At 47.8% G+C, this 26,812-nt stretch overlaps 1 protein-coding gene and 1 non-coding gene across 3 annotated transcripts; one reads left to right on the plus strand and one right to left on the minus strand.

Annotated features, from left to right (window-relative positions):
• Nucleotides 1–13,020: 13,020 nt before the first annotated feature.
• LOC112560167 lies at nucleotides 13,021–26,083 on the minus strand. 2 transcript variants are annotated; one of them, XM_025231799.1, is made up of 3 exons: nucleotides 25,969–26,083; nucleotides 20,599–21,332; nucleotides 13,021–15,752 (listed from the first exon to the last, which is right to left on the minus strand). In XM_025231799.1, the coding sequence occupies exons 2-3, from the start codon at nucleotides 21,110–21,112 to the stop codon at nucleotides 15,505–15,507; spliced, it is 762 nt and encodes a 253-aa protein (XP_025087584.1). In that variant the 5' UTR covers nucleotides 21,113–21,332; nucleotides 25,969–26,083; the 3' UTR covers nucleotides 13,021–15,504. The 2 variants fall into 2 exon arrangements, with proteins under 2 accessions (XP_025087584.1, XP_025087585.1); XM_025231800.1 differs by lacking the exon at nucleotides 25,969–26,083 and adding an exon at nucleotides 21,654–21,866.
• A 331-nt stretch (nucleotides 26,084–26,414) lies between these two features.
• Trnae-cuc lies at nucleotides 26,415–26,486 on the plus strand. Its single transcript has one exon. It is a non-coding gene; the product is annotated as a tRNA-Glu (tRNA).
• The last annotated feature ends 326 nt before the right edge of the window (nucleotides 26,487–26,812 follow it).

Genomic DNA, 26,812 nt, shown 5'->3' on the forward strand with positions numbered 1-26,812 from the left:
TACTATTACACTCGAAACACCGCCATTACACTTGAAATATGTCAGAAATGTACAGTACGACAGCACGAAAACCCACGCAACTGCAATGGCAAGATATTGTAGTCTCCATTTGACACAACTTTCAACTGTTCTAGAGAAGCAATTTTAGAAACTTTCGGGAACGAAAGCCTTCTTTCGAACAATTATAGTTTTAGGAAAGTTCTATAATTGTGTTTCGCAATTTCTATAAATTATTTCTAAATAAATATGAGGCCGTAACGTGATTAAACTTAAATGAATCGTGCTGCTGGCCGTTGAACACCACGGATGACAAAGTCGGAGAAGATGACAAGACAAGAATCAGGTGACTGGAAGGTCGCGCTCACCCGTGCTTCTTTCCGTTTTCCCCCTCCATACATCCCCTGCACCCACCTCCTCACGTCCTCCTCCCATTTCCTACAGACTGTGGTGTACCACCTTCACTTACTCGCGTTCTGATTACTTCCCTTCAATCGCTGAGGCGCTGTAATTACTTCCCTTCCATTTCGCCGCCTCGTTTCCGGTGTCGGAGGCTACACGCGTTATGACGCTTCGTCACGTGACCACGTGTGACGATGAGTGAAGAGCTGTACTTCCGGCCCTGAGCAGGCATGTCTGCGAGACCTGGCAAGACTGGTGTCTGTCTACGAGAACAGTCTCGCTCTCCCAGTAACTGTACTCGGGAGGATTTATGGACACCGTGTTCTACCAGCCTGCCGCCTCCCCGCACCAAGCAAAATATAGGGGTGGGGTGGGCTGGGGGATCCACCATGTTTGGTGGGGCACGTGCGTTCCAGGGAGCTTACGACAGCATCAGGAACAGACCTCACCATGCCTGAGTTCAGATGTGTGGATAGTTGTGGTCACACCAGGCTGCTCGATGCATTTCCTCGCCTGAGGATGTCGGAGGGCAGAGTGGAATGAAGTGTCATCGGTTGAAACTAGCTTTCTTTCTCTTTTTCTCACTCACACAATTACTGGCTCATACGCCAGACTGTTGAGGGCCTGAGGACCTCTCGTCCCCAAATCTCCACTAAACCATGAACCGCCGTCATAGTCATTTCATTGCCTGCCTACCTGTCTTTTCCGCAAGAAAACTTGCTCCTACCTGCCATGTATTTCTCAAACACAATGCACGCACCAGATACAGAATTTGGAGGCTGACAGTGGAAGTGAGAGAAGAGTGTAGAGGAATGATCTCAGCAAACGACAGCACTGCCCTGACACAACAGCCTCGCCTTGAAAGTTAATTAAGAACTAAAAGCTGTGTGTATTTACCCAAATCTGATAAATACTCGACTAACACCACCATCACAGACCAAAACATGCAGACTAATACTATTATGTACAGACCACCATGTACAGACCGACATCGCCATGTACAGAAAGAGGTCAGGGTTAAGTGTACAAGGTCAAGGCCTCGGCCGGTGAGAGCTGAGACCACATGTTAACTAGGTACACACGACACAACAGGGATTTGACCTCTCTCATTCGCAAGCATGCACATACACACTGACACACACACTGTCAAGTGCACTCAGAAATGAAGGCAGGTCTGTAGTATGAAGGAAGGAAAAGTGAGAGAACAGACGGCGGGTGTGTAGATACTGTGAGAGCTGATAGATAACGGGGTGGGAGGACCGACTCGCCAGCTCCAGACGCCGACAGAAGCTCTTGTCAGCAGACACACATGCAAACAGGCTGCACAGTCGGTGGGAGAAATATTTTATGTTTTCCCTCACGTCTACTCCCAGCCTGTTCCCTTCCATTTCCCTCCCTCTCTCATGCAGAGAGGTGCAGGATAGAGATATGTGTTTATAGGTCTACCTGTTGATGCTATACATGTTTATTTGTTGGACTTGCTATTTTCTTGCTGTACTACAAGCAATGTGGCCGTCCTTTCAAGCCGACATTAACAGCTCGCCCTTTGTCCCCGTCCTCGGGAATGTCGCTTTTACCTCTGTCCTCATCATTATCGTTTTCTCTGCACCTGAAAGGTTCTTTCCCTGCTGGACCTACACTCAACCTGTCATCTGCGTTTTTCTCAGAAAACAGCTCAGAACATGTTCTCCAACACGGATTTATCCTCAACAGGTATTGGGGTGGATATCTAACCTTGACTGTTTTCTAAACTGTGTCTACCCCGTGTACCACTCGTCCTGTGCCGCCCGCTGGCTGAAAGCACTCCAACAGGTAGAATCTTGACACCTGAGCAAACCAATCACCGCCCCTCTTGCATATGTTCTAAAAATAGCCCTTGCTTAATATCCACCCGAGTGTTTCAAGTGTCAATAAACTCAAATCACAAAAGTTGAGTTTATTTCAATCCCACATCGGGTCGCGTTCAAATAATGTGTACCGCCAGGTTTACTAAATAAAACTTTCACAGCATTGACACAGCATACAAATACTGCCATTTAATAAATCTGCAACCATAACCGCTCATCGCTGACCTCCCCTCAACCGATGACGAAAGCGACGTCACGCGCCAGCCATGTTGTAACTGTTTGATGTCTGCACACAGATTTTTTTTTTTTAATCAACTGTGTCGTGTTATGCAACATTGTTTTGAGCGAAATCGTCTTCGTTCCATTCGGCAGCCTCTCATTCCGTTCTCTCCTGTAGCCGCCGGAGGAGTGCAGGAAGGTAAAACCAGAGAAGGGGGAGGGGGGTAGATGAACCCCACGCGCCAGGTGCTCAAGGTCGCTGATAAGGGGGTTGCTATATTTAGAGCTGATGTCTCGTGGCCTGTCATGGCGGCTGAAGTGCTGTGTGGGCGGCCCGTCTGACGGTACCAGCGGCGCCAGCAGACCGTCAGAAACAGTCAGACAGCCGCGTGCCCATGGACCCCCTTCTTCCTCGCGAGCACCTTGCACGGGAGGTTGTGATCTTTCCACGTGGCCAACGGTCTCTTCCCACGTTGCTGCTGATGGCGGTCAAAACTACAACGACAACAGTGACGTGTGAATGGCTGGACAGCTGTTGTGTGTGATGTGTGTGTGGAAGTGGCCCAGCCAAGTACCAGCTGTGACGTGACCGGGACGTTCGACATGGCACCGCCAGCTGTGACGTGCACATTGGAATCTGTCGAGAGCTGGAGCCTGTCTGACGTCATCATGGCCGTTCACTACAGATGACACGGAGAAGGCGATGATCTAACAGCTGTAACTTCCTGCCCAAGAAGTGTAGGAGGAGAAGGGCGACTCCAAACTGCCGTTGCCCATCCTTGTCTTCTGTGGGTCCAGTCATCGGCCATTTCCTTCCACCCACTCATCTGTTTCTCCTACTTTCTTCCACTGTCAGAGCAGTGTCAGATACTCTTGTATGAGTGCTTGCATAGTCCATGGGTCTAATCATCTCGAGGTCGTAAATGTATTCATGAGGTCATTACTAAACCGTTTTTCACACAAATCCACAGAACTGTGACCCCGTCCGCAGTCCTGGCTCGTTGCGAAGTCAGTTTTATTTCTGTTGAGGTCTGACGATCTTTCCAACAAAAACCCTGACCTCTGACCTGAAGGCAACACATACAATCCAGCATCACACGGCTGCTAATGATCACTACAGCTCCTCACATCCTCTTCTCCCTCCTTCTGTTGATGTCTTGGGAAATCCTCCCTAGGTCAAGGGCAAGGTGAGGTCGCGCTGACGGCAGGTGTCGGGAGGAAACTGTTGCATTGTGGGTCAACAAGGTCCGTGGACACTGTGCTGTGCATGCTGACCATACGTGACTCATCATGGGAAAGTGATGACAAGTGTTGGCTGTCAGCAGTCCAGTGACCCACGCGCGCGCGTGTACATACAGATAGACGTTTAGACATGTTGTCACCCAGTCGCTCTGTCTGTAAGTGTGTGTGTGTGAATAAGTGTGTGAAGTTACTTTTCCACCTTTCCTTAGGCTTCCACTCTCCTCTCTCTGTGTGTGTGTGTAGCTACTCTTCCAACTTTCGTTCGGCTTCCTCTCTGTTTTTGTGTCTTTCTCTGTGTGTTATCCTGGGGCAACCGGATGTGTACCACCCCGCGCTATTCACCTTTAACCCTACATGACCACCTGGGGCGTGTTTGAGCGGACCTCTCGGCAAATTAACTTTGAACACCTTCAAATTTGCCGCTCGTCCCCAGGTGTGCTGACCCAGGGCCTGCAGTGCAGGTCAAGCGAGAGAGAGATAACGATGTCAGTGTGAGGAAGGTGGGTGGGCAGCTTGAGACATGTTTTGCCTGGCGAGGAGTAGATCGTAGCGACAAGCGGAGTCAGGGGGGGAAACGAACCTTGTTTAGGCACACCAGCTTGAAAATTCCGACATCCTTCACATCTATGATCTAACCTCTACTTTACATCTCTCATCTTGATACGTCTGTCATCTCCCATCTAGATTCTACTTTTCATCTCTTATCTAAATTGTTCTCTACGCCTCCCTACCCTCCCATCCACCCAATGTAGAGCGAACTTTGCATCTGTGGTGTAGGTTGTACAGGCTGTGATGTACACCTCCTGGGGTCGGCTTCATCACGAGCATCTTGCCTTTCTCTGAGAACAAAATGTTGACTTGGCATAGCGGCTACAGTCGCAACCACCGCACGACTGCAAATGGAGACTACCTGTGTGGTGGGTGTGGCTCACATGACGCCAACAACAGCACCCACCACCCACCACCCACGGGTGTATTACTCACCCGACCCCTCGTATCGTCCGGTCTGTCTACCCTTCCATAATGTTTAGCTGATGGAAGCGAGTTGAACTTCTCTCGCTTTCTCTTCTCTAACGAGCTTCTTGACATCGCTGCCTCGCTGCCGGATACAAGGAGTTTACTGTGAGCATAATCCCGGCACAAAAACATCAAATAACCACCACACACACACGAGCACACACACACATACACGCACGCACTCACGCACACACACACATCCCGTGTCATTTCCCGCAGGGTCAAAAGTCACAAGAGTAGGTTTGCAGTTCTTGCTCATCAAAGGCTTACAGTTTGAAGCTGGACGATAATGGCTGACCGGGACCATGATGCTGAAGCTGGCGACTACAAAGTCGAGGGATTTTCTGCTGTATTGGGTTCCCCTCAGTGTCTACTGTCTACACTGTAGGTAGACACGCACTTATCAGCTCTTCCTTGTTTCCCTTGGTGCCAACTTCCTTCCATTGGATGGCGATCTCCCTTTCTTCTCTCTATTGTACCACACCTGTGTCTACCTGACGACGGCTGCTCATCATTGATCCCAGGGTTGCTTTGTTCATCTAATATTGCTGTACACCTTCTCACGTTGCTTAGTACAGCTTATGTTTCTGTTGGTGTAGATGTGGAATCTGTGCCACCATCTTTGTTGATTCCCTATCATGGCATAACGGTTGTCACTCCCCCTTTCATCGCTCAAAGGGCATTTTTGTAGTTGCGCAGTTGCATTCCACATCATCTTCTTTTTCGATATGTTGTTGCAGGTCATCTTGATAGTCGTGTGTGCGCGAATTCCGTTTTTCCAGGTACGAATGCTACCTGTGCTATTCCCCTTAGGACGATCCATACAAAGGGGGTGGACGACTTTGTTGCCATCTTTCTCCTCATCAGTCAAAGGAGACAGCAAAGACCTCGCCATTCTTACCTTCCTGCTGTCGCTACTCTCACCTTTATTCCTCCTCCGTGGCCCGAAGAAGCTGTTGGCGAAGTTGTGATCCCTCCCCAACCGGTGTAGCAATATGAATCGTTGAGCCATATGAATCGTTGAAGCGAGGCATTCGAAGAGAATGTACTGAACCTAACAAGAAATAAAATACTAAAAAGTTAAATTTAACAGTTGATAAACAAATGAAACGTTTAGGTTCAAATTATTATAGCTTGCAAGTGATGTGGATAGTGGACTATTTTTGTTTGATATCCCTGCGCGAGTAGGTGTTTGATCGTCTGCTAAAGAGTAAATACACGTCAAATTTAAATAAAAACAACATGAAAAAGCTAAACACATACAACTCACGCTTTATTATTGGTTTTGATTTAGTAAAATACCACGAAAATGTCTGCTAATTCATTCAACAACCCTAGAAGATCCATAGTTTCTACGCATGAGCATGCCTCGCTTCAACGATTCATATTGCTCAACGATTCATCCCGCTACACCACCACCACCCCTATCTTGCTGTGACTCCCTCCCACGTCCCCCGACTGTGGCTGCAGGCAAAGAACACACAGAGACCTCTGACCGCGAGGATTGGAAATGTTTTTGTGGGACACGGCGTGAGGCCGGCTGTCTGACCGGTCGAGTTGACTCAGGCTTTGCACGTGTTGTGTGGACGCGACCGTTGGTCAACTGAGAGTGGTCAAACCTCTCTGTCAGTTGTGGCTAGCGGGCCTCTCGCCTGGGAAAGTGTGACAGTTGGCCTCTTGTTTGCTTGTTTTTGCATGGAGAGGGGGCGGGGAGAGGGGGCAGGTTAGATGGGTGGAATTTCTCTTCCTTCTTTCCTGTTTCTTGTCCTTCATTACATTCCTACCTTCCATCTGCAGAAGCCTTTGAATTGCTAGTGCAATCAAAATGTTATCTCTCTTGTACTTATTGTTACACTTTGACAACAGCCGTGAGACGGTATTTTGTAACCGACTAAGGGTGGTTGTGACTGATGTGAACCATCAGCTACCCGTAGTCCTGTCAGCGGCCGAAGTGAACATCAAACACCAGTGCAGTGGGTACACGAGACTCGCTCGTCTGCTCGGGACGGAAGTGGTGTGAGGCAGGTAATGAAGTTCCCCAGGAAAGGGTTTTACATTAATTCGAAACAGGCGACGCCACTCTCTGAATCACAGCAAAGACAGACAGCAGGGAAAGGAGGAGGAAGCGGTGTTTACGTTAAATATATCTTCGCCACATTTTTGCCTCTCGTCAGCGATGACGGCGCAAGGTCTTCCGCTTCCTGTTGATGCGCGGCCGGCGCTGATCTGCGTCATAGTCTCGCACGTGCGCAGCGGTCTGCTTAGCGAGATCTGACTGAATAAATAAACCTCAACCTCTCTCAATGTGCTCTCTTATCTTTCTTTCATTCATTCTTTCCTTCATTCTTTTTTCGTTATCGCTCCCTCTCTCTGTAGCTCTGTCATCATGTGTGTGTGTTGTGTTCGCAAACGAAAGAGAGAGCGAGGGAGCTGAATGGTTAGAGCAACAGGGTCTAAACTCAAAGTCATGCACCATATCGGTTCGAAACCCGCGTGAACCGTGGTATTTACATTCAATGCTCGTGGCGAGCAGAGACCAGAGTTGGTCCAGGTGAAGGTCCAAGTGGTCCACTGGGAAAACTCGGGTATACGTTAGCATGGGGAAAAGGGCGGCAACTGGAGAATCCCCCAAAGCTGAATGGTGGATTGATTCTGTTTCTAATGTCAATGAGGACAGCCAAGTGATAACAATGAGCAGTTTGCAAGGTAACTGGATTTTGTGCTGAGCACATGACATCTCACCTCGTGAGCTCTGACACACTGGGGTAGAGAACTTACCCTTAAGTTCATAATTATACATCGTCATACACTCCACCCTTCCCTCCCGTACTATGGTCATGGGGCCTTTATTTTGGGGTGTTTTGTTTTGTTTTTGTTTTTTTTTGGTATCACGTGACTTGTAGGCAGTTGTAAAGCAGAGATGTATGGGCACCACACGGTGGCCCACTCTCTTGTGTACCTGTGGGGATCTCGGTGTACACCTGCCCTCATTCCCACTTGTACAGATGAGGAGTTGCACATTCCCACACATGACGGGGGCAGGGAGACAGCCAAGACTGATGATCGTGATTAAGCCAAAAATAAGTCGCGGCGTTAATGGCCGTTAGAGCCACGGGCTCCTTCCCTGGGGATGGTGAACATGATGCGCCTGAACCCTCGTCACCTCTCTCATTGCCCTGCTCTGTGTGTGTGTGAGAGAGTGTGTGTGAATGTGCGTGAGTGCGTGCGTGCGTGCGTGTGTGTGTGTGTGATGACGTCACCACTGTCACCATGACGTCGACACCGTTGCCATGTCACTCTACAACACATTCCAGTTTCTATTTATAAACAATGGCGACAGTTGATGTCCTTACACAAGTCAGTCGACGTTTATTGAGTGATTCCGTAGCCGTAATGTTATACATTATTCTGTAATTATTTAATTATTTAATAAAACACTACAAAGTGCTAATTGCAGGTTTTTTACATACTCTTTATTGCATATTTTACTGGTTTAGTTTTCTATTTTTGAAGATCAACGCGGTATTCTTATAATTTTTTTTATTTGCAGTACAAATCCCACAAACAATTTTTGCTGCCATAGTTGACCACAACAATCAAACAATCTTGAAACAAAATTTAATTCCTTCACAAATTGTAGCATCGTTCAAAAACATCATCAATGCTTTATTAATCAAAGTGACGAGGAAAGCAAAATATGTTTTAAACAACAAAGACAACAGTATTAAAATAATTTAGAGTGGATACAATGACAGATAAAGACAACTGTCATATTTACCAACCGTGAAACTAAATAAAACGATTTGAATCAGACTTCAGTTCCGGTAAAAAAGGCATAAAACGATGATTTTCTCCTGTGGAGAAGGAATTCCTGCTCTTTGATGCATTCCCTCCTTTATTTTAAACAGTTGGACAACTTAAAAGTAACATCGCATTTTTATAATTATTTAATGCATTCTTTATAATCTATACAATTTATATATATTCTACATGGGACGCCAAGGGGAAGTTTTTCTCTCCAGCAAATAAACTGCATTCTGTAATTACAGAATGATTCATATGTCGTTATACAATTCATTCTCTAATTAATGCAGTGCATTCTATAACGAGAAGAAAAAGAAGAAAATAATTATATTAAAATTCCTGTCTTGCCTCCAGCACCATCATCACCACCAAAGGAGGAAGACGAGGCTGTACACGCTTGGCTGGCGGGGCGGCGGGGCGGCGGGGTGGCGGGGTGGCGGGACTGTGATAGATGTTGGCCTGACAAAGTTAATCAGCCAGACATGCTCTGGCATCTAAAGCTGGCTAGGCCTCTCCCTCCACACCTCCTGCTCCCCTCCCCCCGACTGTGGCCGGCCAGCAAGTGCGTGGGTGTTCCAGGGGTCTGTGTGGCAGGCGCAGGGGCCGGGAGATGCTGGGTGGCGACCCGGACATTCCAGACACGAGCATCTTGTCTCGTGCGCTTGTTGGCGGAGGAGGCTGGGCACTGGTCGCGGCTGCAGCGATAAGACACGTAGACACGACCACAGGTACAGAGGATACACAGGGTACAGAGCACACCCCACACCTCACACCTCAGTCCCTCCTCCTCCTCACCCACGTGCACGGTGTCTTCGCGTGAACTCGAGCATGTACCAAGGTGTGTCACGTGTGTACCTAATGTCGATGACCTCACAGGCAGCCCTCGTGATTAATGAGAATGTTTCAAGTTATTTTAGAACTTTCTCTCTCTTGCTCGCACGGTCAAAGGGCACGCTATCGAGTCTCGTACCCTCCAACCCCTCCGCACCTCAACATCCCTTACAGTACACCTGCCTTTCTATAAGTGAGATGTGTTATTAATATTAGATGATTTATATGATTATTGCATGATCTAACATAATATTACCAGTTCAGTGACCGCCACCCTAAAGAGTATTCTATGCTCCAGTACACAACAACAACCAAAAAATTCTTTGCCACGAATGTAAAGGGCCTTCTTCACCAGACACCTGTGACGATTGTTGTGTGAAACTTTATTTGGAGACTCGTGTAACAACTGGCTACAGGCCACAGAGCTACACACCCCACAGACAATTATGTCTCATCTAAGATGTTGCTGCTCTCGGCTTTTATTTTCTAACACCATGGTGAAAAAGGTTGTACAAAATGAAAATGTGGAATTTTAATTGTTTATGGGAGTAGGGGAGGAAGTGAGTTAATTTACTGAGCTATTAATTATATCCGTCCTTCGTTTTGCAGCAGAGACCGGAAGTGAGGACAGACTATCCCAGACGCCGGCGCCATGCAAAGTGCAGGTCACTATTTGTTGGGTTTTTAAACCATGGTCATACCACAAGAGCTTCTACAAAATTAAAGTGTGGAATTTTAATTTTCACGGGACTGAGAGAGGAAGTATGTTCTTTTTATCGAGCTATTAATAATCTTGGCGATTCGTTTTACAGCAGAGACCGGAAGTGAGGACAGAGGAGACGGAATGCCGCGCCATGGAACGTGCAGGCGGCTTCACCATCCCACCGCGCGGCACCTTCAACATGGATTTATGACACACACCGTGCCATTGCGGGGCGCCAGCTGTTGACCCCCTGGACAGCTCCTTCCGGGGTCAGACTGCTCCAGCCAGCCACTCTACATTCCACAGCCCAGTGCTGAGGGGACTGTAGCCTCTGTCGGCGCTGAGCATCCTTCGCCATGTGTGTTGCTACCCTGGGTGGCTAGAACTCATTACTGTCTGGGGTTTTGATTGCGTGTATTTTCTCTGTGGGTGCAGGTAGCTTTGTACACACCTGCCTCGTTTTTGTAGTTAACTGTAAAAAATTGTCTGCAAGCAGTCCAGTAATACAAGTTGGTGATGACATCTACTTACCTCCAGAATCATTTTCGCTCAAATGTTTAGGTGTCATGACAGTCAGGTCTAAACACAAGGGTCATCACCCTTACCTTTACAGGTCGTTGGGGAGGTACAGGTGTTAGAGACCTCACTTTCCTCGGGGCCAGCTAACCGTGAGGGCGGTGCTCATCTCCTTTCCCTCTCTCTCTCTCACTAAGTTACCTTCACCAACCCACACTAGAGCCAGGTACCCACTCTACCAGATGGTCCGACTTGGGGAAGCGAGCTGCGCTACACGGGTATCGAACTCGTGTGGCCCTCTGTTGGGAGCTAGTGCTTGAACCACTCAGCTGTCCGCTCCCCCTACAGCTCTGTGTGGATACAGGTGGGTGGCCATGCTTTGTTCTCCAGTGATGACATCCCATCTTCTCAACACGAGAGTTCACAATCATTTTCTTGAATGTGGTTATCCAAATGCTGGCAGCAAGGATCTGGAGACCCCGCCCTAACATTTCTCCCCAAACCACGTGAATACCACGTGACAAACATTACAATCAGTAATAATTTCAGTGTGACAACTCCAGGCTCGGCAACCGTTGGCGAGGCTGTCGGATGAGAGAACTCTGTGCAAAATTGATGATTGCCATTGCAAAACAGAATCAACCTCCTCCTGCGTCACTGCCCTCCGTCTGTTGGGCCGGGTGTAGAAGTTGTACAGACATTCGTACACGAGGGAAGCCAGCGCCCCGCACACACTCGGTTTTCTCAAAGGCAGCGGACATAACCAAGACAAGTTTGTTTACATCCTCCCAGTAAACTCTGCCTTCCGCAGATTGCACGATGATAAGCTTTACATCAAGGTTCCGCTGGCCGTTTGGCCAGACTGCTGCCCCTCCCTGCCTACCCCCATCGCTCGTCCCTTTTCTATTTTCTTTTTTTAATGCTTGCTGCTTCATCACGAGCGAAAATTTGTTTTTATTCCCGAGTAAGCAAAGATGGCGGCCGTCGCGAGCTCTCTGAGACATGTTTGTAAAATAAGAGAATCTTTTGAACTCAGAAACTGTGAGCGAAAATACTTCAGAAAATCAGTCTCCACCCGTTAAGACACAAGCTGAGTTGCAGGTTCATTAAAACTGTTTCTCTCTAACAATGAAGAAAGCACCAGGGGAGTAACCAAAGACCTTCCAGACATTCGTAGGGGAGAAAACTAACGGCGCTACCTGAGGTGACCTTTGACCCCGGTCTGCAAACTGTCACTTCCGGCCAGTGGCAGGCGTGGAGAAGAGGAAATAAAGCAACGTTTGCCTGCAGGACAAATATTAACTTCTTTTGCTGCTTCCGAGGTGTGGATGGTCAACTGTTTGCCGCTCTCACTGATTCTGTCCTTTCTTTTTATTCCTTGTGTTTGTTCTGGTGAGCTGACCGCTCTTTGGATTAGCAAACAGAAACACAGACACAAAAGAGAGTAAGAGGAGGGGAGTACACGACAGACAGAGAGACAAAAGGCGAGAGTGTAGAAGAAGGAAAGTGAGAGAGAGGAATGTATGATAGAGAGAAGACTGAGCTGTTAGCGCGCACCTCGAGGATTGAGAGAAAAATTCACTGGGATTTGAGGAAATCATGGAAGCTGCGGTCAACTTACTGAAGTGAATGTGTAGCTGGGTCCATCTTAAACATTTTAGCGAGAATGTAAATGCCAACGAGAATGTGAAAGAAAGATAGAGGAAAAGGATTAAAAGAAACAAAGTACTGGAAGAGAAACTGAATGGGAGAAATAAAGTGAACGAGACAAAGCAGCGATAAAAAGAAAAGAACCAGAGTGAGATCGAGGCAAAAGAGAGAGAAAGAACAAAGGAAGGTGGGTACACTGTTCCCCAGGTAACCACTTTCATCCAGTCAGTAAAGCACAAATGGAATCACCTAAACTCAATATATTTTTGCACTATCACGAAACCAATCTTGTCATTTCCTGATCAGCCAGTAATTTCGCTTATTATTTATAAATTAATTTTATTTGCAAGCTCGTGTGGATGTCGAGACCTCCGACATGGTGATCAAAACTCAAAAAGAATTTTAAGATTTGAGAAAATCATCTTTGAACCAAACTCTCACGATCATACTGTAGTGAAGGTACAGTGTGTGTGTGTGTGTTTGTACAGTGTGTATCTGTCTAAAACTTTATTTGTTTGTCTGCACGTGGATAACCCAGGTCACATTAACAACATGTTGAGATTTTATCAGTTTATTTTTTCTGAAAGCCTACTTAGGATATGAATCAGCCTCCTTTTGTTAATAAAATCCTATCTTTTTTCAAAAACAAAGATTCAAAATTACGATGTTCAAATTATTCATCCAACAAAACAATTATTCCTTCAGCCTATCGACATTAGAATCTTGCAATAAATAAATTCAGTTGCTGGAAATGAAATTTGATAACAATTTGTAAAAAAAAAATCTAACTTCTTTTTAAAAGTGTTTTTGAAAAGTTCCATTTTATTTAGAACAGTCAGAATTCCACGGCGATAAACAAGATGTCAGCATCAATGTGTACTTTGCTACCAACAGCACTTACTATGTACATCAGAACTAAACTAAATAAGGATCTGTCATCATCTCCCAAAATACATAAATAAAATAGATTTTCGATGTGATTACATAATAATTATTCCCCATCCTACATTAATAGATGATTTAGAACCAGCGATGCTGAACAAACAAAATAATAATAAACAAATAAAAAATAATAAAAATAAACAAATAATAAACAAACAAATATCAACGCTGCTTGGTTGATGTTAGACATGTTGATATCCTGTGTCAGGTTTATCAAGTTTATGAATATTTGCACAACAAAAGGAACCCTAGACACCTGAGACCCACACCCAGTGCCTGTTTTCACAAACAAAAGTTTTTGATTAATGTCAATCATGTTTACACATCTTTGGAGACAACTGATGGCGGAAGTAAACAGCCATACACAGAGTGCAACAACAGCCTGTCTATGCCACACAGCCTGACTAATGCCAGAAAAGCGACTTTGGAATTGCAGGCCACACTGCAAACACACCAGGCAGCTTGTAGACCGGCTTCCCTCTCAAAACAAGCAAATCAATCAACAAAACAAAAACATAAACATAAACAAATGTATAAACTAAGTCTGGGCTGCATGAGCACTGGCTTCTCCTTTCCACTCATAACATTTCTCTCAGTTAACATTAGTTAACATTGTCTATAAACTTGCTGATGATTCTGTAAGAAGACTTCAGACCTGCGACACGTGTGGGCAGGAGGAGGCAGGACGCCACGTGCAGCCCAGCAAGCAAAGATGCGCGCGCGACACGCCACAAAAATGTTTTGTTTTGCCATCACTGTCCACTGTACTGGTAAATGTTTGGAATACATACAGCCATTGTGTTCATTCAGCCTCCAGCTCTTACACACAAACACCACTCACACACACACCACTAACACGTGCGCACACAAGCACAGAGGAATAATAACTAGTATCGGTGACAGTAACAACTGTTGGCAGGCTACCACAGCAACTAACGCCTCTAACAATGGGTTAGGCTACCTTCTGGATTAGGAACTGATACATGCAATTGTTTATCTGCTTGACAAACAAACAAACAAATTGCCATGCAACCACATGTTCCACGAAGTATTGCTGGTTAATGGAGGCCCGTTTGTATCACGTGACCCCCACGTCATCAGAAGGAAGTTGCGCCTGAGGTTCAAACCTGACCAGTGACTGTTACTGTGGTCCTCCCCTCCTCCTCCCTCTTGATGAGGGTGAGGGTAGTGTGGTGGTGGTGGTGGGGCAGCACTGCACGTGCACCATGTGCCAACCAGAGCGAGGCCGCAGGTGAGAGGTCAGAGGGAAGAACGTTAGCGCCGCGGCGTGGCAGGGGGAAGTAACCAGTGGCGAGAGGTGGAGGCGGAAATGCTGGGCCTGGTTACAGCCGCTACAACTGGTTACAGCTGCAAGCTGCTTGTCATCCTCATGCCACGTGACGAGAGTCAGGGGCATTAACATCAAGTCCTAGACACGTGTGTGTGTGTGTGTGTGCACTGTGTGTGTGTATGTGTGTGTGCGCGCGTGTGTGGATGTTGTTTACTTGTGTGTACATGCATTCACATTGTGGACTCCTGACACTGTGGGTGAAAATAAGTCCCTGATAATCAGCAAGAACAACAGTCTTGTGAGAAAAACAAACAAAAACCAAGGTAACAGTTGACAGGGGTTAGTATGCGGGAGAGACTGAGAAAGACAGACGAAAGGAGGGAGGGGAGAAGCCAAAGATGCATGAAGGGTTTCCGCTGTAGAGTGTGAGCGACACGTCATCACAAGGACCAGGTGCCACACATTATCCACACAACACGTGTGTCCACTGTCTACACCTCTGTCACCCATGCAGCAGATATCGAACACCACGCATGCACGTGAGACGAAGCTGCTTGCTCCAGAAGCTTCCTCCATTCATCCCCCTCCCTGTGGGTGAAGCAGATGCCGTGACCAGGTCCTTCTAAGCACTTAAGCAAGCAAACCAACAAACACTGTTTCTTGTCTAACAAACTAATTTGATATGTTAAATGGTCGTAACCCCTGAGGGTCACAGTAGGTTCAACCGTTCGTCCGCACAGCTCAACCGTCTCAACCAACAAGGTGGGAGTGGTGGGGTGGGGTGGGGTGGGCCATGTACATATGAAGTGTATATCAACATCACAGTCCCCACGCGCTCGGCTGCAACAAAACAGTGTCAGATGGCGGTGAGGGGCAGGGGGACATAGACAAGTATCGTTTCCCTTCAAGTCTTCTTCTGAAAATATCCAGTCCACCACCTGTTCAGTCCCATCAGCACTCAGTCACGTGTCATCAACAAGGTGTCCGTTGTCACCAGACACCTGAGGCCAGGTGGGCGGTTGTTAGTGTCCTCAATGGCGCGACTACACCTCGCAGAAGTTGCCATTCTGTGGGCTTTTGAAGTACACGTAGTCGGAGGATTTGGTGGTTGACACCGTCTGGCCGCTGTGGTCGGCGTCGTAGTCGTCTGAATACACGTAGGAGGGCTCCAGCACGTCACGCGATGACGTGGGGCCTGAGCGCTGTGCGTCACGTCCGCTTGGTGACGCTTGTGTCAACACTGGGATGTAGTGGTTGCTGACTGGCACTGACCGACCTGTGGGATCCATGTCTGAAATCAGCCAATCAAACAATCCGTCAATCAACTACTACATCTGCTGCTGTTTTGAAGAGGAAGAAGGCAGTAAGAAGACTCAAAAAAACATCGCAGGTGCAACTTTTCATATACACACCCGCGCGCGGACACACACACACACTCACACACACACTCAGAGCAGAAGAGGGTTTCTAGACTGTGGATGTTTCTGGAAGCAGACTAACCCACCCCGAGTTTTATTTGTATACCCCACACCGTGTGCACACAGACAGGAAGTGCGCTCCCAGTATGATGCATCTTGGTTGTGCGGCGCTATAATCACACCACACTTGCATCAACGGAGACAGAAAAAAGTCCTAATAATATCAACAAAGACCTGGTGTGATGCCAGCTCATCTTAGGGTGGCCTGGTTGTGGATCGTGTCAGCGCCATTATTTATTGCTTTGTTTTCAGCCACTTATCAACCGCTGTCCAGAGCAGACCGTGCTGCTTCACATCTTGCAGCTCACTCTTGAAGGAGAAAAAGCAACTACAGCATCCACATCTTTGCCCTGCCTCGTCCAAGGATAAGAGCCAACCACAATATCCGACTCAAGGATGACAACCAATCAGAAGTTCTGACTCATGAGTGGAGAGCATTGGCGCGGTGGGGTGGAGTGGTTGGGAGGTGGGTTACACAACAAGGAGAGAATTCAACCTCATCCACAATCCGCGGGCCGCTTCCTCGCCTCCCGACTCCCACCTTTGATGCAGGGAAGTGTGTAGGGGGGAGAGGGGAGGGGGAGGGGAGAAGGGCGGAAACTGTAGATTTTTTTTAAAGGATTCCATTTGCAGTCATGGTGCACAGGAAGAAAGTTTCCCAGCTTCGTCGACAGATTGTTTATTTGAGAGCCAGTTTAATGGCACCATGTCATGTGCGCCCAGCTCTCCACCCGGCCTCCGTCAGCCACAATAATTACCTCCCTTCAAAACCGCTTCCCACACACCATTGGTTCTTCTTTAAATACGAATTATCTTTTTCACTAAACGGCATTGTTGTGACAGTAGGGCCGTGCTGAGCGGCTTGGAGAGGCACAAGGAGATGAAACAGTCACATAAAATGCTCTCTCTCTCTCTCTCTCACACACACACACCCTCGATCGCGGGTACAAGAGGAAGTATCGGGTACATGCAGCAGGGTGGGAAGGGAGCGATGAGAAAGGGTGGAGCCTGCAGGAAGAGCGGTACCGTGAGAAAACCTCTCACCCTTCAGCGTGTCTGTCGCCACTTGGGGGCGCTCCAGCAGCTCTCAGAGCGGGAGGGGTGGAACGGGTAGGGGCATCGTTACCCTCCATCTTTGTAGACGGCGCTGATCAAAAGCGACTGCGCATGCCCGAGGACTAAGCGCACTAAACGTTTGGATTCAAGATGGCGTTACATCAGTTGGCTTGACTTGTTTAACAAAAGGGCGATAAGCAGAGTAACAAAGGGCGATAAGCAGAGAGTCACGTAACAAAGGGCGATAACGCTATAACAAATTACGGATGTCCTTAGTCAAGAGGGATCAAAATAATATAAAAAATAGCGCAAATTGGGAGAAGGAATTGTCAACTTTCAGCTAGAAACCTAATCGGACTATTCAGTTTATAATTTGCTGGCAGGATCAGTAAAAAGTCTGTGAAACAGAAGGTTCAAGATAGATACCTTCGCTTGAAAATCTTCCCATACACTGACACGCCATCTTCTGGTTTATCGTCCATCTCTCCTCCACACCCCCACCCTGCGAGACTGTGTAGAACTGAACTGTTTGAGAAAAAAAAAACTGTTCGCGATATTTCAACCACCTGGCTCGGGCCGTTGGTCCGACTCCCACAGGTAGCCATGTCTTTGTGTCCTGTGAGGTAATCTTCTAATCCATTTAACAACAACAACAACAACAACAACAACAACAACAACAACAACTTCATCATTCCTAGCCTGAGCAAACAGCTCTGTTCTGCTCAGCGAATGAGATACTCCTGTGTCCGGACACTCGAGAGCACACAAGGGTGGCCTTGTGAAGTTTATAGACACATGTACGGACGGCAGATGCCTTCATACCACCCACCCGGGGTGTTCATCAGCCCACCCCTACCCCTCATCCTACACGTGTACCTCCCACTTGAGTCATTCTACTGGCGATGAAATAACCTTCTTCACTTAACTCCCCTTCCTTCCTTTACAACTTCCGGTTCTAGACATATTTTGGGCGCGAGGACCAACAGACACACAGCACAACCACCGAGCGGGTCTTCGAGGGGACTGGCGCCCGCACACACACACACACAGAGTCTACCCCGCAGAAAACTAGGGTGGTGGTGTGAATGTTCTGACCACCATAACCGTCCTGTCAGTGGACTGAGACTGACACCACACGAGTGGCTCAAGGTGTGACAGACATGGTCCGACAACAGCGCTTCCATGGAATTTTCTGGAATGCAAAGCTGGAGGCACACCTACTTGCCAGAGCCATGTGGAGGCGTGGGCGGCGTGGCAGCGGGTGGCGGGGTGGGGTGAAAGGTGAGACTGGCTCTCGTGGCCAAGCAACTGCTCGTTAATTATCTGCCCCTGTCGTGTGCACCTTGCGTCAGCAGGTGAGACACGTGTGGGCGACAGCGAATGCCGCAGCTGCCACTGCACAGGTGCAAGCCTGAAACTCATCCCCACCCCTGCACCCTGCACGTGCATTTCCATCTTCCTTTCCTCTGGAAACCTCAGCCTTCCTTGTTCTTCCCACCTCTCGGACCACCGTACTTGTTTGGCAGTTGTCCGCCATTATCTTGGCGGTTTTCTTTCATTTTCGCTCTGATAATATTTACTGTGATCCTCTGAGGCAATGAAAGTACAGTAAGGAACGACAGAAGCATACCGTCGTCTGCTCATTTCTCTCTCTCTCTCCGATTACTCGGAGCCTTGATTAAATAAATGACCTTTAGCTTTTGACACTTCTCCTTTCATACCTTTGTGATGTGTTACTAATGTTTTCATCCCGTCTTTCTGGAGGAGGGAATCACACGGACAAACGAACGAATTTGCTCTTCGTCCTTATGCCATCGTTTTCTTTCATGCAATGAAATGGATAAAAAAAAAAAAGAACAAAAAGAATGAATAAGCTTTCATTTTACATGTCGCACCTGCCTCCATCTCCACACCCCTTTCTCTCACGAGAAGCCGAGACAAGCTCCAGCTGCTGCCAGTCTCCGCGGGTCTGAGGGAGGAAAAAGCACCGACAGTCGCCCAGTGTTGTTTCAGCAGCTGAGAGAAGTGTGCAAATAAAACAAGACCGGGTAGCTGCAGTAATGACGGCTCACCCCCTCCACTAGCCCTACATCTCCCTTCCTCCCTCCCTGACAGCGACACCCAGGCCTCGCGATGACGACGGAGCAGCTCGTGGGGCTGGTTGTTGCTGTTGTTGTTGTTGGTGGTGGTGGTTGAAAATATGTGCGTCGTTGTCCGGTGCCTCCATCACCAACTGAGATTTGTTAATGGGGAGGGACTGAGTACTTCGAAGCGACAAACCAAGAGAGATAATTTATAGGTGGCGCAGCCACGCGCAGTGACAGAAGTGTTAAAAAAGAAGAACACATCTTGGAATAGAAACAAAGACGAGGCATCTTGCATGGGGATAATACATTGTAGGAGGTATTCGAACTCTCACGTGCACTGCACATGCACCCTCTCCAACATAAAAAAACAACGGACCTCACAGGTGTGCAGGTGCATCACATTCACTCCGCACTGCCCTTTGAAACCACAAAATTGTCTGCACGCCTGTTAGAGAGACTGTTGCTGACTGTTGGTGCACCTGAGTTCGCAAGAATTTCTGGCCTTGAGACAGTTGCGTCACGGCCGATGGCAACACCTGAGACTGGCGAGCTAAAAATAGCACCTAGCGGGCCTCCACCAGGCGCTGGCGGCATCTCTAAAGGAGAATGCACCGGGTGGCTTCCGATGTGCCAGGCTTCACACCAGGTAGATGCAAGAAACTGCTGGCTCGCTCTCTCACACACACACACGTGCAGCCTGAACAATGTCGCAAGGCGGCCTTGACATTGGCTTCTCATTCACACAATGTCATCAATGACTTGAAAGGTTCCAGGTGGAGGCCGAATGGTGTTGGTGTCATTTCCCGAGCAAACACCCGCTAATCTCCGCCACAGACTTGCTTGACGTATCAGTACAAAAGGCCGCCGGGACTTCCTCCCCTCCTTACTTATCTCCAACCATCTCGCCTTTCTTGAGGACCACGAGACCCTCTCAAACATAAAAAGACAGCCGCCCTCTGCCCTCTGCCTTCTGCCCTCCGTCTGTCTCCGCCAGTCACCTGATCGCTCGCCAGTGACGTCGACAACCGACTGTAAACAAACAGCTAAGACATTGGCGCAGACCTCAATGCTCTTTGACAAACCTCCGAGCGCCATCAAAGCCAAAACTGAATGAAAGCCTCCAGTAGACACCTGGGAAAATGAGGTGTTGCAAGATGTGATACTGTGTCACTGGGGGAACAGCAAACAGATTTGCCTCCTGTCTGGGTATTGGATCCGCCACATCCCGCCCCCGCCTTCCTGGGCAGGCAAGTCGGGTGGAGTGGTACAGATTTACAAAATATACAAAAACAAAAAAAACATCACGATGAGGATGTAGCTGTGTACCTTCAGTCAGGCAGAGGTTCGAACCCACAGCTTGGAAATGTAAACACTGACCAGCAACAATTATCTGCATGGGGGCTGTTGTGGAAAACATCGTATGACAGAAGGACAGAAGGACAGAAGAACCAAACACTCGTTTCTCTCACCCCAACAACTCACTCGCAGGTTTGCACGATAACTCGTGTTGACTCACCTACACTGTACAGCACTTTCTTCAGGTAACCTCGTCTGTTCTGCAGGTGACACACGACGAAGATGAAGACGATGAGAAAGACGCAGACGATGCCCAGCACGCCGATGAGGCAGAGCGAGGTGATCTTCCAGTACGAGTCGCACGTCTCGGTGTTGTGCACGCTGGGTGCCTGTCCTCCCGTCTCCCCTCCGCACTCGCTGTGACCTGACCCCTGAACCCGCGAGGACACGGCGTCACCGACCGGATGCCCTGTCTCGGTTGTCTTCCCCTTGTGTCTGCCGGAGTGTCGGTGCTGGCCCTTGCCGTGCTTCTCGCGGGCGTTGTTGCTGTGTCTGCTGGTCTCATCGTCTAGGTTGCTGAGGTAGTCGAAGGCAGCGCCGTCTGGCCAGTCGATCCCGTCCTCGCTGGCTCCCTCGCTGTCGTCGTCGTCGTGTGAGAACGGTAGATCCTGGAGGTCAACGCTGGGTCGCGGCGCCTGGTGGAACTGGTGGAACTCAAAGAAGGGTCGGCACATGGTGTTGCTGTCTTCTGAAGCACGGCTTGCGGATGATCTCGTTGGGTGGACACGCGTCACACTTGCGGCACTCGCGGTGCGCTCGGCTGAGGTAGTGGCCACCCGGACAGGCAGGCACGTTCGCGGCGCATGCGCCCAGCACTGCCACCAAGGTCAAGGCTGACTCCAAGACAGCCACAAACGAAGGCATCTTTCTGAAGATTGTCTGTACACGGAGTTTCTGAAACAATAACAAATTTTGTAAACAGAGTTTTCTCTTGTAAAAGCTCATTTTTGACATTTTAAAAATAGTTTTCAAACTGATTTCTGAGCTTCTATCACAGACGCAGTTTATTTCATTTACAGTTTTATTTCTTTTAAATTTAAAACATGAAAATATTCAAATTCTCAATGGGAAATGCAGCAGCAGTAGACCCCAGCAGTCATGTGACACCCGGTGTGTCCGTTATTAGGAGTTTAAAATGGCGACATCAGTAGATGTAGGTGGTGACGATGTGACCGATGTTTTGTCAGCCGTGCCACGTAACAGCGTTACACGTACCCGTTACACCTTGCAAATCCCGCAAAGACACTAAACCTATGTACCCGCGGGGAGGCGGGGATACCCGGGAAAGACATCAAGACCCGCACAGTGCACGGGCTCAAGACGGACTGTAAGTGGCTGCCGTTGATAAGGGTGGCACACGTGACAGTCAGCAGCGACAGTGGGTGAGCGTGCAGCTTGTGTCACCCACTGTGTCATGGCGGTGTCAACATTCTTACTTCCGACAATGCCTTCAGTTGCCAAGGCTCTTTAAAAATAAAAATTAGCATAGAGATTATTCATCGCAATTCCCACCTCTGTCCAAGGTGACAGCGACCTGACACTTGCACCCGGCCACGAGTAAGCAGGTGTCCCGCCCCCGCACATCACGCGCCGCCCTCTTTGCGAGGTCAGGGTCGCGTTTCCGGTATTGGCTCAGCTCTAAAAATAGATTGATGGCGACCGGGCGTGTCCTGACATGTTGGTCGGTCTGTAAAGTATTTACAGCAGGACGGCAAACTTTCCTTCTTCTTCTAAAGTATGCGGCGGCCGATAAAATACTAAAAGCTCTCGCCGCGACTACACAACAAATCTGTGAAAATGGAATGGAGATGTGTCACAGTGATGTCCAGTTACCGACTTTCATGTAAAAAGTGAAGTGTTTAAATTCGTTCACAATAAAAATTTAAACCGTCTGTCCATTGAAGGCAGCCGCCGCCGATGTTCTCACAGTTCCATCAGACACTTCAGCCGTGTTTTTTTTTTTTATTTTTGCCTTTTTAGTTACGGCTGACGATTCACCCACTAAAAGTTGATAAATTAACTTTCAACCAACTTCGCATTTTGGCTGACGGTCGCACTTTGCCCTCCCATGATTTACAGAGACTAACTTTACAGACGGGACAAGCCACCACGTGACCACACTGTTCCTGCAGTCCCCCTCAGCCCTCCTCTCACTTGTTTACGTCTGTACAACGTTCTCCCCTCCACCACACCGCTCCTGCCACCCTCAAGACCCGAACTCGACTGTCAGTCTAACTAGGGGAGGAGGGAGAGGAGAGAACAAAACACTTTATAAAATGTGATATAGTTTACTTATCGTTGCCTTTATTTATTTGTGTGCAGTTCCCCCCCAGTAATTGTGCATTGTGTAAAACTCCAGAGACATCGGCGCACTTCCGTAAGTGAATCTGGTTTGCGACATTGAGATTTTGAGTTTCTCTTTCTCCCTTTCCTCGCGAAAAGTGTCCTTCACCCATTTTTTAAAAAATTTATTTGGGGTTTTCTTTTGGGGGAGGGTGGAGACACGGAGAGTTGCTGACAGGACAAAATCTCGAGGATGTCCTCGTGCTGCTAGCAAATGACAATGAGACCCACCCTGCGAGTGGTGTGTGTGTTGGGTGAGGGGGAACCGGGCTCCACTAACATCACCAGACAGAGAGAGTCGTAGGGTGGGGAGGAGGGACGGGGCAAGGAGAGAGAGAAGAGGGGTAGAGAAAGTGAAAATAAAGACAGCTGTGCTCGCTTTCAAGTTTGCAGTCGGACAGAGAGCAAAACAAAGGAGAGGTCGTCGGGGTTACGTCAGACCAGCTTTCACCACAGAGTTCACCGCCGAGTGTAAACACCGAGCTCAGCTGCCACCTCCAGGGTCAGCAGGGATCCCAGCATGCACCACGACAAAGTCTGTGACAGGGATGCTGCGCACAGAGACGATAGACAGGACCGCCACCCCACAAGCTGCAGCAGTTGTTAGTTTGCTGCTTAGCCGGGTGGGCTATGGGGTGTGTAATTTAATTTATTCCGTTCCGGCCAGAAACCAAATTGGAAAGGCTTTGTTTACAAAATAATCTGTACAATGTGGAAGCGCCTGTAACCTGCACTAGATGACGAGCTGTAAACCAGAGCAGACTACATTTAAATGTACGAGCAGCTTTGATCTTTCAAATAATTTTCTATTCAATAAATTTTCATCTCGTGCCTCTGTACAAAGTTTCCAGGAAGACATCAGGAAAGCAAAACCGCAGATACCCGTTTGTACAGCCACAACAGCGAGAATCCGGGGTCGCCGACATACCATCGCTACAGGTCTGGCACCTGCAGGCTCCACTGTCAGGGGTGGAGATGGTGGGTCTGTTCACTTTTGCTTTAAAGTATTGAGAGCGACATACATGGTGGAGAGTTCAAACTACCACCTACAGTGTTTAGGCTACAAGTGAGCCGTGCTTTCGTCAGTCGTCATTGCCATCTGCTCAATAATTCTGTCGATGACAGTTTGTTGACATCTAATTCACTAAAACAATTTGTTGTTTGGTTTCATCCAGTTTCTTGCTTTTAAACAACTCGAGATGTTTCCAGAAGGCGAGTGTGAACACCACAGGCATGGATGATAAAGTAGTTTGAGTGAGTTTACAACAACTCAGATGTGTGTCACATTTACAGGACAAAACCTTTGTTAAATCGCTCGTGCAGTGCATGTAGGCGACACATGAGATATTTTGAACCTAATTCTAAATGTGTGTGTACAAACATGTGCAAACCGCTCATACAAGCTGTGTAAGTAGACAGCCATTAGCAACCCGGTGCTGAAGCTGTAATCGTTCTAAGATGATGTTGAAGTCTTGAGGAGAGAATTTCCATCAGCTTGTGATTAATGACTACAGATGGGATTAATTACAGATGTAGGAGGCCTTGTGTGTGTGTGACACAATTATTGTCTAAGACAATAGTCCAAGGCAAGTAGTAGACATGGGATGGCTGGTGCTAGCTCACCTGCTGTAACCTGAGGTTTGGGGACCGAGAGAAGTTCTCGCCCTCAAACAGGGGAAATGACAAGAAGGAAAACAATTTGTTAGAGAGAGAAATTTTGTGAGTGAGTGAGTAGTGGAGTCGTCCCTGAGCTGAAGTTTATGTTTGAGCGAACTTTGTGACGAGAGAGCATGACACCGTCTACTAACGAAATCGTCCGCAGCAAGAAAAGCTCCGACCGGTGGAGTTATTATAAACATTCTTTGCCCTTTGCCCTTTGTCCTTGTGTGGGGCTCATCTGGGATGACATGCTGGTTGTTGTTTTATGCCTCGTGTCACCAGGAAACCTTTCCTACTTGTACATTCGTGCAGCGCATGCTGTCTGTGTGCATGAATAAGAGGCGTGCAGAAAGGAGAAACAAATGTTCATTTTTTTTTATTTATTTATTTTTTTTTTTTTGCTGGTTTTTTTTTTAAAGCAGACGTTACTTACAGAGAGGAGCAATGTCACTTTATCATTATTAATGTTATTAGTGTCGTCATCATCATAATCATTACTCTTAAACACACCCGGTGTTCACTCAGTTTTTTAAATGGAGGTCTCTGAATGTATTAACAGGGTTACATAGCTCATGAGTTCAAGACTCGCAATACTTATTCTGCTGTAGCGGGTGTTTCCACCTCTACGCCCGGGTCAGGGTGGAACTGACCAGATCATGAATGTGTTGCTAGTGTCCGGGTGCGACTCATCGGGAGGAGCTCAGTTCCCTCGGTGAACTGAGGGTTAAGTGTAGCGAGTGCGGATGTCTGGGCATGCCATGATCGACTGTCGCGCAGGAGACGACCACAATATTTTACAATGATGTGAGGCATGCTCAACGCCAGGAAGAAGGATTCATATCAACAAGAGCAAGCGCATCTTCACCATATTCACAATATGCATATCTGCGAGTATCTGTGACTATGTCAGTGCGTACGTGTGAGTGTATTTGTGTGTCTGCATGTGCACGTCTGAGCATGCGTGTGTGAGTTTGTGCACGAGCGCTTTCCGAAAGGGTATCTATATCCACCACAAGTATGTTTTGTTAACTGAGCTCCTGTTGCACAAGGATGGACACTCGACCTGCGACATCCAACCGCATCTGAAATAACAACAGCGTAACAGCACCCTACACTAACACCATCCTCATCTGACAACGGCAAACCTTGCCATCAGACAGGCAAGGAAGAGGAAAGTTGCAGTTCGTCATCTCCCTCTCCCCCTACATTGCACAGAGCGAAGATGACAGCAGAGTGTATACAACTCTGTACACAGCAGTGTACATGTACTCGGGTGTCAGACACTAATTCACTGCAGGCCTGCAAGTCGGGTGACCTGTGACCTGTGGGTAGATGAGCCCAGCTTCCTGCATGCTTGTAGCATGACATCATGAAGAGTTACACGTGCAGCTCTCTCTCCATCGACTTGGAATCCTCTACGATAACACGTTATCCACCTCTACATGTTGTGCTGCTGTTGGTGGAGGTGCACACTACGGTGATTAACTGTGTAAGTACACTGAGCATGTCAAAACCGTCCTTTACTTACCTTTCGATGAGGGTATGGAAGGAAGTGAGGAGAGCTGCCTCTGGGCTCGTACTCCACGCGGCGATGTAACTCGTCTGACGACGACGGCGACTGCAGCAGAAGCGTTGAGAGTGTGGAAAGGCGCCGGACGCTCAGCCAATCAGTGAGCCAAGCTTTCCGTCACTCACGCGGTGGGCGTGGCCTGCCCCAGCTCATTCATTCAGTGCGGCAGCTGGGGGTAGTCGGGTGAGGTGGGGGTATGGTCACACTCGCTGGCTCACACAGCGATCTGCCATGGAAACCTTATCGTAGTCTAAGGAGCTACAACTAGAAAATAATTGTATATTAACAATTGCAGATCGTGTAGCAGCAGAAATGGTCGAAAATACTCCACCGAACAAGAGTGGCGATAAGGGACGGACAGCGCGAGGGTTTAAATAGACATAATAATCACCATAGCTCAACTTTCCCAAGTGGTCTAGTGGTTAGGATTTCGCGCTCTCACCGCGACGGCCGGGGTTCGATTCCCCGCTTGGGAAATATGTTTTGATATTTTTTTCCCCCACTGTCCTTTGTAAAAGTAATAATGATATTAAGTAAATGTTACTGACATAAAGTGAAATTAAAAAGATTAGCAACAAATGTATAGAAATTTTATCTCGCGTTTAGCAAAGGTTTGCGTGAATATGAAGTCTAACTGGACACAAACTGTCATGCATGTTGAGATGTTCATCCATATGTCTTCTCGGGGAGACCCTCTACTAGAGAAATGTGTTTAGTACTATTTAGTAAAATGTGTAGTATTATTTGAGTGCAGAGAATACCAACCAGCATGCTTAGACACGGGAAAAATATTTTTGTTGTG

The sequence above is a fragment of the Pomacea canaliculata genome, linkage group LG3, assembly GCF_003073045.1.
Source record: "Pomacea canaliculata isolate SZHN2017 linkage group LG3, ASM307304v1, whole genome shotgun sequence".
Taxonomy (NCBI): domain Eukaryota; kingdom Metazoa; phylum Mollusca; class Gastropoda; order Architaenioglossa; family Ampullariidae; genus Pomacea; species Pomacea canaliculata.